The following is a 13,605-nucleotide window of genomic DNA, read 5'->3' as shown; positions in this document are numbered from 1 at the left end:
TAAATTTTTTAGGGGTCTATTGCTGAACATCATGCCAAAACAAACCGAGTAGCTTGATTGTAAACAGTTCTAGGGAAAACACTCAATTATCAATATCGGTGTTGTCTAGGTAGGGTGGGTAAAGAACAGCGTTCGACCAACATCTGGATACCCTTACCTATTGATCTAATTCGCGGTTTCCCCTGTCGATTGTATGCTATCGGGGAATATTGCTAGTAGTTTGAATGTTTATTTACTTCAGTTCCTTTGTTTGTTATGTGAACTTATTTATTGTGGCAGTGTGTTACATGGTAGGAATGAGGAAGAACCCCACCCCATCCCACAAGCTAAGCCCGCGCAAAGCGAGAAGTGCACGCCTTCATGGTCATGAAATTTACTTCTATAGAATAATTATATCCTGTAACGACGCGCTAGCTGGATGCTGCGACATGCAGGGCGTCGTTACGAGCGAGATGGCTGTAGGCGCATAAGGCGTGGATGTAGTTGTAAGCCTAGTCTATAAGTTTAGTACATAACATGATATGTATTGAATTCTGTAGTAGTGTAAGTAAGAAAGGTGGCTTGAGTTTAGTTTTAGGTTAGTCGGAGTCTGGAGCCGTTCAGGAGTGGACGCGTAGTAAAAGGTAAAGTATATACTTGTATATTTTGGAAACCGCGCCCTTCATTGTTTTCACTTTGGGGTGCCCATTATTAAATTTCAGCACACTCTGGCCGGCGAGTGTACCCGCGGCAGAGTAGCATCGTTACAATCGTGTACCCAAAGGGTGAAAGGGTATATTAGTTTTGTGCGAATTCATGTAACAGGCAGAAGGAGGCGTGGCAGACCCCACAAAGTATATATATTCTTGATCAGGATGACAAGGCGAGTCGATATAGCCATGTCCGTCTGTCCGTCCGTCTGTATGAACGCAAGGATCTCAGAAAGTATAAGAGCTATAACAATCAAACTTGGTATCCAGATTCTCCTAAGACCCAGATAATACGAGTTTAAGTTTTTTTTTTTCGATGCACGCCCGCACTTCCATAACTTCCGTAATTTTGTACTCAAATTTGGCAAATACCTCCAATTAGTGATTAAGTGTCTGTATGCCAAGTTTCATCATGATAGGTCAATTCTGTAGAGAGCTATAGCCATAAATAAAATCGCTGCCCATGCTCTGGCCGCAGCGCTGCCCCCAGCTATTGTTCTTGCTGCTTTGATTCAACTTTGTGCAGAGACACGATTCTGATGTAAATGTATTCTATTGAAATTGTACATAAACACTTATGTATGTGTTGAATATTTTATATTTAATTTCATTAATTAATTAAAGTATTTAAATTTTTTTAATTATTTTTATTTTTTATTTTCTTTTTTTGTGGAGAGTACAGGGTATTTTACTGTCGGGCTTACTCGACTGTCTTGTTTTTAAATAAATTTTTTTTAAATTTTCTTTTTTTGTGGAGAGTACAGGCTATTTTACTGTCAGGCTTCCTCGACTGTAGCGTCCTCTATTGTTTTTTTCTGATATCCCCCCACCTCCTCGCAATTTTTTCCATAACTCCCGTAATTTTTAAACTAAAATTTGGTAACTACATCGGCCACACAGCCAAATACTGTCGGCGTCGTCCAAACTGCGCCAGGTGTGGTCAAAATCACAGCACCTCACAATGCATACGTCCCCAAGATGCACCGCCTACCTGTATCCACTGTGCTGGAAGCCACATGTCCAGCTACAAAGGCTGCCAATGGTACCAGGAGTTTCTTCGCTGATCATTTGGGCCTGCGAAGGCGGTGAAACACACAAACAAGATGAGCCATTTAAATCCATTTAGAACTACATTCGCAAGCGGGCCGCAACAGCCAACTTCTTTGTTGCCTGCCGATAGTAGGAGGCCTAATAATCAAACAGCGAAGCAACAAATAAGCCCATGCACTGCTAGAACTAATATAGGTGTTACATATTCTGATGTAGCAAGAGGCCATGGTGGACCTGCCCAGCGTCATCTTCATAATCTGCAAACGCAATATTTATTAAAGCAACAGAATATGAATAAGCAGCAACAGAACTCACTTGATGTTAATGCTTTGCTACAGCAGCAGCAACAACAATTTCAGCAATAGCAACAACAGCTTCAACATCAGCAGCTACAGCAATTCCTCCTGTGGCTACAACAGCAGCAACAGGAACAAGAACAGCAAAACAAGCAAGTCAGCCAACGCTTAGAAAGACTTGAAAATATGCTATTCGAAATGGCCAGCAAAATTAAGCAATGGATTGGGGATAGTTCTATTATCCAAGCGCAGAACAACGCTTCATCATCAAAATGAATTCACTAAGGAATCTAATCTGGAATGTCAACGGCATTTCAGGAAAAGCCAAAGAAGTTGAACTCTTTGTGCACAACAACAACATTGACATTCTCCTTCTAACGGAGATCAGGCTCAACCGTGGGCAAACAATCAAAATATACGGAGGCCTTATTAAAAGGCCAGCTGGAAAAACTAAGAAGAAAAAGCATCGACAATTCAAGTTCGGCAAACGGTATTGCACCGTCTACTTCAAAAAAGCCAAGGTGTCGATTGCCAGCGGTCGCTCTTCCAACTTTTAGCGGCAAGCATTCTGAATTTAAAAATTTCGTGAGTCTTTTTGAAACTTTTGTTCACAATGATGACACACTGCATGATATTGAAAAATTCAAGCTTTAGGCACAGTTCGCGCCTTCCAAGTGACGGAAGACAATTATAGCAAAGCCATTGAAAGTCTAAAGCGGGTGTACGAAAATGACTGCCTAATATTTTTCGATAACATATCGACACTTTTCAATCTGCAAAAGATTTCCCAGCCATCTGCGTCAGCTTTGAGAAGCCTGATCGACACAGTGTCGGCCACCTATGACTCACTTCTGTCAATTGGTGACGACAAGAAAATCGCTAATGCCATTTTAATTTATTTAGTTATGGGCAAAGTCGATCCTACCACAAAAAAGAAGTGGGAAGAGCAGCTCGACTACACAACGCTCCCACTATGGCGAGATTGTGAGACTGCTCTTAACAGACGCTACCAGCATATTGTTGCTGAAGAAGCTAGTAAAGCTCAAGCGAAGGGCAGCCAGTCGAGCAATAACACTCAGACTCAAAAAGTCAAAAATGCTAGCAGGATAAATCATTCGTTCGTTGCTGCCAAAAACGAACAGAATAACCTTTGTCAGTTTTGCAATTCAGCTGACCATTCGATTAGCAATTGCCAGGCATATATTGCCTTGTCAGTGCAGCAAAGGTTTGACTTCGCTAAAGGTGCGCCTTTGTGCATAAACTGTCTTCGACGAGGCCACACAGTAGTGAAGTGTAAGGCAAAGAAATGTAGCGCGTGCCAACGTTCTCATCACACACTGCTACATATTTATACTGCTAACACAAATCTTGCGTTACCACCACCCTCTCAGCCACTACATCTTCAAGATAGCTTTTCCACTACGCATGCCATGCATGCTTCGGATAGAGTGGTTCTTGCAACAGCAGTCGTGAGCGTTAAAACGAAAAATGGCGATTTCGTTTTAGCAAGAGCATTGTTAGATTCTGGGTCACAAGTCAACTTTGTGACTGAGGATCTAGCTCAAAAGCTACAGCTCAGACGAGAGGATACGTGTATGGTCTTGCGCGGCATTGGAGACACCAATGCGCGTGCCAAGAAAAGAATTCATACAGTGGTGAAGTCGCGTGTCAATTGTAGCGAGTTTTCCGCAGATTTTTGGATCTTGGGATCGATTTCTGGTTATCATCCCGATCAAGCGGTGAACACCAGCGGGTGGAGGGTCCCCAAAAATATTCAATTGGCCGATCCTCAATTCCATAAACCGCAAAAAATTGATATGCTAATTGGAGCAGAGTCATTCTTCGACTTATTGTCGGTAGGCCAAATAAAGCAAGGCCCTGAGTCTCCCACATTACAAAAAACGCTTCTCGGCTGGATAGTGTCAGGCAGATGCTCTACTCAACCTACAACGAGTATAGAAGGAGCAGTGAATTTAAGTTGCCAAGAAGAACAATTACTTTCGATAGACTCAACGATACAAAAGTTTTGGTCCATTGAGGACTTGCCTAATAATTCGAAAGTTCTCTTGTGAACAACACTTTGTTGATAATACAAAAATCTTGTCTTCTGGTCGATTTCAGGTACGGTTACCTTTTAAATCTGACCCAAAAAATCTTGGTTCGTCGTATGAAATTGCGAAACGGCGTTTTTTGTCGCTTGAAAGGAGGTTGTCAAAAGACCCTCAAATGAAAAGCATGTATCTGGAATTTATGGACGAGTATGTTTCGCTCGGTCATATGTCCTCAACGGACAACAAAATTCCAGATACTCCACACTATTTTATTCCGCATCAGTGTGTCCTGCGGCCTCAAAGCACGTCGACCAAGTTGCGTGTCGTTTTCGATGCCTCTTGCCGCACGTCCACTTAGATTGCGTTGAATGATACCTTAATGGTCGGTTCAACAATTCAGGAGGAGCTTTATTCTACGCTGCTTCATTTTCATTGGCGAAAGTTCGCCTTAGCGGCCGACATTAAAAAAATGTACCGTCAGGTGATGGTGCACGAAGCAGATATAAACTATCAGCTCATAGTGTGGCGAAGAGATCCGTCTGAGTCTTTGAAAATCTTCAGGTTAAGCACTGTAACATATGGCACGTCGCCAGCTCCGTTCTTGGCGGTGCGGTGTTTAACAAGGCTGAGTGAAATGGTCCGTTCCTCACATCCAACAGCTGCTGAAGTTATTCGGAGCGACTTTTATGTCGACGATATGTTAACTGGTGCTGAAAGCGTTGTACAGCTAAAAAAGCTTCGAGCAGAAGTGTCGCACGTTCTTCAAAGTGCAGGCTTCGAATTGGCAAAGTGGTTTTCGAACTGCTCGGAACTGTCCGCATTTGATCGCACAGTTATTCCAGTAGCCACAGTCGACTCAGACCCAACCAAAATGCTCGGCGTTATGTGGTTGCCGAAGGAAGATGTATTTCAGTTCCAGTTGGAAAATACCTTCCTAGATCTCCGCTCGACAAAACGGAACATATTATCGGTGACTGCCAGGCTTTTCGATCCTCTGGGCCTTCTTTGCCCGCTGATCACCAAAGCAAAAATGTTGCTGCAAGATTTGTGGCTACAAAAACTAGATTGGGACGAATCCATCCCTGAGAATCTTCATACAGTTTGGGACTCATTTAAGCAGAATTTGTTGAACCTCAGCGGTATTCAAGTCCCTAGATTCGTCCATACAGATACGCAGTCACCCATTCAAATACATGCGTTCGCCCATGCCTCAATGCGAGCTTATGGCGTAGTTTTGTAGTTTTACTCGCAGATCGGCAAGCCAATTATATTCTCGAAGTTATCGAAAGCTACTCGTCACATTCAAAATCGCTGAGGGTGTTCGTTTGGGTTTTTCGATTTATACAAAGGTGCAGAAAGGTCTCGAAGCCCTTTGATCCTATATCCAAGGCAAGCGAACTTAATTTGGTATTCAACAAAATTGTTCAAGTCATCCAGGACAATGAGTTCGGTGACGAAATCGACAAAGTTCGAAAAAAGAGAACACTTAACGCTAACTTACAGCGTCTGAGTCCATTTCTACATGAGTTTAGAGAAGACGGTTTCTTGTTTTCCTTGCTGAGAGTGGGGGGAAGATTATTAAATGCTCCTATCCCGTACGAAGCCAAGTTTCCGTTGTTGCTTTCTAAAAAGTCGCAATTCATAAGATCGTAAGTATCTTATTTGCATGTGTCAAATTGCCATGCTGGCCCTAGATCGCTGGTGAGCCTGCTTCGTGAGCAAGTTTGGCTGGAAGTGTGTCGCCGAACAGTACGTTCGTGCATCCTCTGCTTCAAATGGAAGCCCCGGTTGGCCTCCCAAGTAATAGGAAATCTTCCGGCAGACAGGCTCCAGCCGTTCCACCCGTTCGAAGTATGTGGTGTTGATTTTTGTGGCCCTATAAGCACAACGCTTCGCATCCGTGGCAAGCCACCGTACAAGACGTACGTGGCTCTTTTCGTTTGTTTTGCCTCGAAAGCGGTTCACTTAGAGCTTGTGTCAGATCTAACCACTGATGCTTTTCTCTTGGCTTTTGAAAGGTTCGTCGGCAGGAGAGGCGTCCCTCGCAAAGTTTACTGCAACAACGCAACGAACTTCGTGGGAGCCGACAGGAAGCTGCAGGAGTTCCGAGCGAGATGGGAGAAGGAGGCGGAAGGCGTACGCGAATTCGCATCAACAAAAGGATGCGAGTTTGCGTACATACCACCCAGAGCGCCTCACTTCGTCGGTCTATGGGAGGCAGGTGTCAAGTCTGCAAAGCACCTGTTCCTACGGACGGTGGGCAATGCGCTCCTGACCGCAGAGGAGCTCGGAACACTCCTGGCGAGCGTCGAGGCGGTGCTGAACTCTCGGCCACTGGGACCACTCAGCGCGGACCCCAGCGACGGCGAGGCGCTAACCGCTCCCGAACATCGACAGCCAAACCTGCTTAAGGCGATGGCGCAATGCCTCGTGTCTCAAGCACAGGTTTTGGCAGCGATGGTCCCGGGAGTACATTTCGAGCCACCAGGTGCGAGCGAAGTGGTTCCAGGAGGAACCCAACGTCGTCGTGGGACAACTCGTCGTGGTGGCCGAAAACAACGTGCCGCCACAAAAGTGGGTACTTGGGGGCCGGTGTTGGCGCAGATGCTGTTTTAGATTAGGATAGTTTAAGAGAAATATTTGAATTTTAGTTCAGGGCGAAAAGAGAGCGCGAGAGCGGCCGTTTGCGGACGTCGCCTCGGGCCCTTTTTTCGCCGCCTTAGGCTTAGTTTAGCATGTAAGCCGAATTTTGAAGTTAGTTGTAAAATAGAACTAAATAGAAGCATAATCGCCACCGCATCGTTTCGTCATTTTCTATATTAAAGTTAAAGTTAAAAGCAAGCGTCCCATTTTTCTTCGTTTTTATACAATTTATATAAAATCATATAAATTTTCAACGGTCTTCTGTGCAAGATTAAATAACTTCTACCCGCGCCCTATTATGGTCTCCTAAGATCATACTTGGATGGAAGGCAGTTTAAGGTCTGTGCCAGGGGCACCTACTCAGCCCCCTGCCAGATGAGGGCTGGTGTTCCGCAAGGCAGCGTGCTTGGCCCACTGCTCTACTCGCTATATACTGCTGATTTACCTAGACCCAATGAAGAACATATGGAGGACTCCTCGAAGGCTTTAATTGCAACATATGCGGACGACATTGCGGTTCTTTATAACTCGAAAAATCACCGAGAAGCAGCAAATGGACTACAGAGCTATCTCAATACACTGGCAGCTTGGTGCACTAGGTGGAATTTAAAGGTCAATCCCATGAAAACCTCTAACCCCTGCTTCACGCTGAAAATGCTAATTCCCTGCACGCCTCCTATTCAGCTTGAGGGAGTAACCCTAGAACAGCCAGCGCAAGCTAAATACCTATCTCTGGAAGCTACCAAAGGCAATCCCAACCAGTAAGAGACACACATGGAAACCTGCTGACCAATGATGAAGCCCAAATAGAAGGATGGCGTCAACACTTCATGGAGATCAGCAACACTGCCACACCAAGCAGTAGTGATGACTTCAGAGGTATTGCACCAACAAATGGGATACTGAGAATCTCGTCCGCACCACCATCAACCAGAGAAATCGGCAACGCAATAATGAAGCTGAAGCACAACAGGGCAGCTGGAGAAGACGGCATACCAGCCGAACTCCTCCAAGTTGACACCCAGCTGATGGCGGAAATACTGCATCCACACTTCGCTGGCATATGGGAGAGCGAACAGATTCCAATTACCTGGAAAAGCGGATTCATTGTAAAACTAGCCAAGAAAGGTGACCTTAGCGACTGTAACAACTGGAGAGGAATCACGCTGTTGAATACGAGCTATAAAGTTCTAGCCACACTACTGAACGAGCGACTTCAGGAAAAAATTGAGCCATCAATACGTGATGAACAGGCAGGATTCAGACCACACAGGAGTTGCGTAGACCAGGCAAACACACTACGGATAATTACCGAACAAGCTGTGGAATGGCGGGCCCCACTGTACCTCCTGTTCATCGATTTCAAGAAGGCCTTCGATTCAGTGGAAAGAGCGGCAATATGTGGCGCACTTGCAAGGAGAGGAGTACCGACCAAAATTATCGCCATAATTAAGGCGATGTATGATGATGCCAACCTGGCGGTCTTGCACAATGGAGAAACAAGTGCACCTTTCCAGACAAACACAGGAGTCAAGCAAGGCTGCCCTCTATTGCCACTGCTCTTCAACATCGTGGTAGACGAACTCATGAGGGAAATATGCAAGTCCAAGCGTGGCATCACGTGGAGCTTCAACAGACATTTTGAAGACTTGGACTATGTGGACGACATCTGTCTGATCTCTCACATGCTCTGTGATATTCAATCCAAAACTGATGACCTCGTGGAGTTAGCCAGTCGAGTCGGGCTGGAAATATACACGGCAAAAACAAAAGCGATGCGCTTCAATCACGCCAGCCAAGGAAATATCAACATATGTGGGAACCCAATCGAGTTTGTTGATAACTTCCCATACCTCGGCACCATTATCTCCAAAAATGGTGGCGTAAATGAAGATGTGTCGAGCCGTCTTACCAAAGCCCGATCAGCATTCGGAAGACTGTATTGCATATGGAGAAGCGGACAGTTAAGCAGAAAAACCAAACTCCGAATTTTCAATGCCTTCGTGAAATCCACATTACTGTATGGGAGCGAGACGTGGCTGACCACACAAAGAATGATCCAACAGCTGCAGGCATTTATAAACAAATGCCTCAGAATTATATGCGGGGTATTCTGGCCGAACAGAATATGAAACGCAGACCTGTGGAGCATGACTGGTGAATCTCCAATCCACCTCCAGATAAGGAAGAAGAAATGGATGTGGATTGGCTACGCACTGCGAAAGGACCCACACAGCATTGTAAGGATGGCGCTAGACTGGAACCCCCAAGGAAACAGACGGATCGGCACACCTAAGATAACTTGGCGACGGACCACCCTTCAGGAATTATCCCATAACAACATCACATGGGACACAGCTAGACAGACGGCCAGAAATAGAGTTCGATGGAAAGTACTTGTAGAAGCCCTAAGCTCCCAAGTGGAGTAAAACAGGAATATAAAAAAAAAAAAAAAGCCACCACTAACTTATTAATCCTCGCGCGGAAGTGCTCGAGGTTGGGATATTTAGTGATTATGTGTCTATATGCCAAGTTTAATAATGATAGGTGAATTAGGAAGAAAGTTATAGCCTTAAATGTAATCTCTGCCCGCAGCTGTTGCTGTTGCTGCATTGGTTCATCTTTGTACTGCATACATACAGGCAGAGACACAATTTCGATGTAAATTTATTCTATTGAAATTTTACATAAGCACTTATGTATGTGTTGAATATTTTATATTTAATTAATTAATTTAATTAACTAAGTTTTTTTTTTAATTTTATTTTTATCATCATTTTTATTATCATTTTTTGTGGAGAGGGTATTTTACTGTCGGGCTTGCTCCACTGTAGCGTTCTCTCTTGTCGGGTGGTTTAGGGTGTTTAAGGGTTGAGCTCGCTAAATTTTAGCATTCCTTTCTTGGTTTAATTTTGAAAATAAATTTCCTTCTAGTAAATGCTCATCAGTTAAAGACGAATCCATTGCTACTAACGAAAATATATACGCATCAAATTCGCACCTGTCAGCTTGCTCGCAACGCAAGCAACTCGTCTTCAGCTTCGTCCCAGCGGGCACTATTAGCACCCTAACTAAAAACCCCGAAAATAATGTAATTGATGAATCAGTCTAATTTAGTATGGTAGCTTTTAATCGATATCTGAAAACGATGGCAAAGTTAACATCTCCGAGCAAAGACCCCTGTCGTTAGACGGGTATTTATTAAAGAACCCTTGTATAACACCTTTTCTCTGCTTTTTATATATATGTAGAGTTTGATAAATAACAGGATGAGTATGGTATTTTGTTATACTAGGAGTTACTTAAAGTGACTATTATTTTATTCATTTAAAAAGGGCGATTTGTATGTATATAGTTTTAATGACTCTAATCAAAAAATCATCATCCCAATATTTTAATTTAAATATGAATATTAATGCAATTATTCTTTTTAATGTATCAAATTTTTAATATAAATATACAAATATAGAGAAATTCGAACTCCTACGAGCACTCCTCTTGACTTTTTCGTACACAACGTGCAACTTTACGTTTGAAATCAGGGTACGATTCGCGCCACTCTTTGGCAGCATCGACATTTGCTGGAGACTCATCGTTCGGATCTGCCAACATTGATATCACGGATATCAATATTGTTTCGACTGTGTGTACTGGCAACCAGCGTTCCGATGCCTTCTCATAGCCCCATTTATCATCTCCAGGTTCGTGCAATATTGAAATGCAAACATCACCATTCTTTTCAATATTTGGATGCCAAATTTCTGTAACAAACTTCATTCGTGGTGGGAAATACAGATGTGCCTTCAAGAAACCTCCTTCGCTGCGAATATAAAATTTAACAAAACATGTATTATTTTAGTGTAAATACATAGTTTTAACAGTTAATATTTATAAGGCAAATATTATCAAACTCTGTATACATCAAATGTAAGAGTATATAGTGTTGACGCGATGTGAAAAGGTAACAAAAGGAGGCGTGGCTCCACTTCCCCCCCATAAGGGAATTTCGGAAACACCTTTGGTATAATCACCTATATCTCGGAAACTATAAGACCTAGAGTCACAAAATTTTAGTCCAAGATACATTATATGAATTTAAAAAAATTATGTTTTGAAATTTCCCTCCCTCTCCTTTCTCCGCCGGAATCAACAATTTTTTATAACTCTCGTAATTCGTGGAATTTTGACCTCCAGTTGGTAATTATGTGTCCGTATGCCAAGTTTCATAATGATAAGCCGATTTACAATGAAGTTATAGCCATATTTATTACCTCTGTCCAAGCTCTGCCCGCAGCTGTTGTTGCTGCTTTTTGCCGGCTCACGAGGCACGCACGGACAAGCATAGACTCACATAAAAACAATTCCAACGTAAATGTACTGTTATTCTGTTATCCTTTACATAAGTTCGAATACCAAAGAAGGTAAAAACGATCAACAAATTTTAAATTTTTTTTTATATATTCTTAATTTTTTTTGTATTTCTATAATTATTCTACAAATATGTACAAGTATTTCATAGTCGGGACACCCGACCTTAGCTTTTCCGCTTGTTTTTAATATCCTGTACAGAAAGGGTTAGCTAGTTTTGTGCAAATATTTGTTTTCAAAATATTTTTTTCGACCGCGAGTTTCCCCACATCCGCCCCTTAAATATATCAATGATTTGATCTGACAACACTTGAAATACTCATTCTCAAAATACTTGTGTTACGATCACATTTTGGGCTTGAATCAGCAACAATTTAATAAAAGCGTCACCATACACATATTGTAATGCAAATTGGTGGTGCATAGTTCAAATTACGAGCTTGGCGCTCAAGTATCGATTTGCGCTTATCGAAACGCCCACATGCGCCACCTATCAACAGCTGTTTTTTACAAGATCGATGCTGCCGCAGACAAATTCATGGCTTCAACCGCAACTAACCTTAAGGAGTTTTTCTCTTCCTGGTGTGCTCTGGACCGACACGGTGGTGTTCTCCGCTGATGCGGATCATTTAAGCCTCTCCACATGTGTAATTTAAAATCATTAAGTATTTGGGCCATCTGCCTGTTTTAATCGTCATTGAAGGCTAATAAAGTGAATTAAAGAAAAGCTGAGTTGAACGACGCACTTTTTTTCTTCGGCGCTGCTGTTAATTCTTCCGAAGTAGGCCCTTCTCTGTCAAGCGTCGACGCGCGCCACGAGCGCCTCCGCTATACAGATTTGTTGCTGCAGCCACTTCGCCAGCCGCCCCGCTGCTGGACCTTGCTGCTTTACACACCTGCCTGCTATCGTTTTGTGTAGCGAATCGCCGGTCACCGCTCGGCCAAAGGGCGATTTACGCTATATTGGTGTCAGATGTGGGGTTATGTTCGATCACCGCGAGGGATCCCAGCCACACAAAAAGCCGAAAAATAAAAATAAAGCAAACGATAAGTGTTGGCAAGCCATCGATAGCTTCAGCCAAACAGTGAAAGCCATGCACGAGACATGACGAGAAGTTACCCAAAACATGCTACGTGTTTTAATAGGAGTCCTCGCTGCGCTTTTGCCGAACACAGGAGGGAATGATAAGGAGGCTTCCGCACCGCATTGGGCTGCTGCTTTAAATACTGACGTGCCAACCAAAGAGGCCATTCAGGCGGCAGCCCATGCAATGCTTCAGCGGCTGGAAATACAGCCGCCGTCGACTTATTCAACGTGAACACATGGGAACCAACATGCTACGACAGGAATGCAGCTGCCAGCGCCCACCACGTCCACGCCGGATCGAGACGCGCACCAGCACCAAAGTGCTGACTCCATAGCGCACGTGGCTATATCTGCCGCGTTTAATGCTGTGGCCCACGCTACGACCACCGAACAGACGATGGAACAACGGATGGCAATAAACGAAGACACTCTGGCTGAAAATGTGTCTCCGGAACCGCAGCGCGCCATGCATTTGCCCAGTCAACTTTTGTCGACGCTTGGACGCCCGCCGCTGTCAAGCAACGCACCGGCTGCAGGAGAGAAGACAGTGTTGGTCTGCTGCCGTTCGCCCTGAATGGCAATCCGCTGCACATCTGTCGGCACCGCAGCCCATACTAGCGAATGACCGCTTTCTACAGGGCCGCCACCCATCGCACACAGCATCACAATTCCCCCACAGCGCTGCCAGATCAGGCAGACCATTTGAGTTGGCGTTTGACACTGTTGGAAGTCAGCGCCCTCCGTTCAGCCCCAGTATGCTGCCCGCCTACGATGACTATGAGCGCATAGTGGATACGGTGGCCGAATTTTATGGCTGGACTGATAAGGAGAGGCGGATCGGGGTCGCGTTGAACCTCAAAGGACGCGCGCTAAAGCTATACAACACATTGCCCGGATGGCCAGGCCCACGCTATGACACACTTTGCACAGCCATGCGAAGATGGTTCACGCCCAGCAGGAGTCATACCTTCAACAATTTTATGGTCGGCGGCAGAACATGCGCGAGACTCTGGAGGATTTTGCCCTGGATTTGGAGCACTTGGCGCAAAGAGCATTCGGCAGCGTACCTAAAGCGCTGCTTAATTTCACACTCGTGCGACAGTTCGTAGATGGAGTTCGTGAGTCGGCTTTGCAGAGCATCTTGGCCGCGCAGGGGCCCCGTGACCTGGCGGAAGCCCTCGGAATAGCTAATCGGGTGTACACTCAATGCATCCATAAGACAAGTAAGCCCATATTCCAGGTCGAGCAAAGTAGGCCACCAGTTTTGATACAGGCGAGCAAGAGACGTCCCCGGAAACGTAAACGTGAGGCTGCCCGACCGCCTCGAGGAAGCTCGGCGGGAAATGTTCAGATGCCAGTTCTCTGAGAATTGGCATCTTTCATCAGCGCCTCGACCAAAGCGCAGCCGCCGCCTTCTGAAA

General features: G+C 44.5%; 1 protein-coding gene across 1 annotated transcript in view; it reads right to left on the bottom strand.

The window, feature by feature from the left end:
• Positions 1–10,139: 10,139 nt before the first annotated feature.
• The window catches only part of LOC115620304 (ubiquitin-conjugating enzyme E2 G1), a 28,181-nt gene continuing 24,715 nt past the window's right edge, over positions 10,140–13,605 (bottom strand). Inside the window, exon 4 of the mRNA XM_030513488.1 lies at positions 10,140–10,460. Coding sequence (XP_030369348.1) covers positions 10,213–10,460 — 248 coding nt within the window. The 3' untranslated portion in view covers positions 10,140–10,212. The remainder of the gene's footprint in view (positions 10,461–13,605) is intronic.

The sequence above is a fragment of the Scaptodrosophila lebanonensis genome, unplaced genomic scaffold (genome assembly GCF_003285725.1).
Source record: "Scaptodrosophila lebanonensis strain 11010-0011.00,11010-0021.00 unplaced genomic scaffold, SlebRS2 tig00000024-arrow-pilon, whole genome shotgun sequence".
Classification (NCBI taxonomy): domain Eukaryota; kingdom Metazoa; phylum Arthropoda; class Insecta; order Diptera; family Drosophilidae; genus Scaptodrosophila; species Scaptodrosophila lebanonensis.
This window is presented reverse-complemented; position numbering and strand designations above follow the sequence as displayed.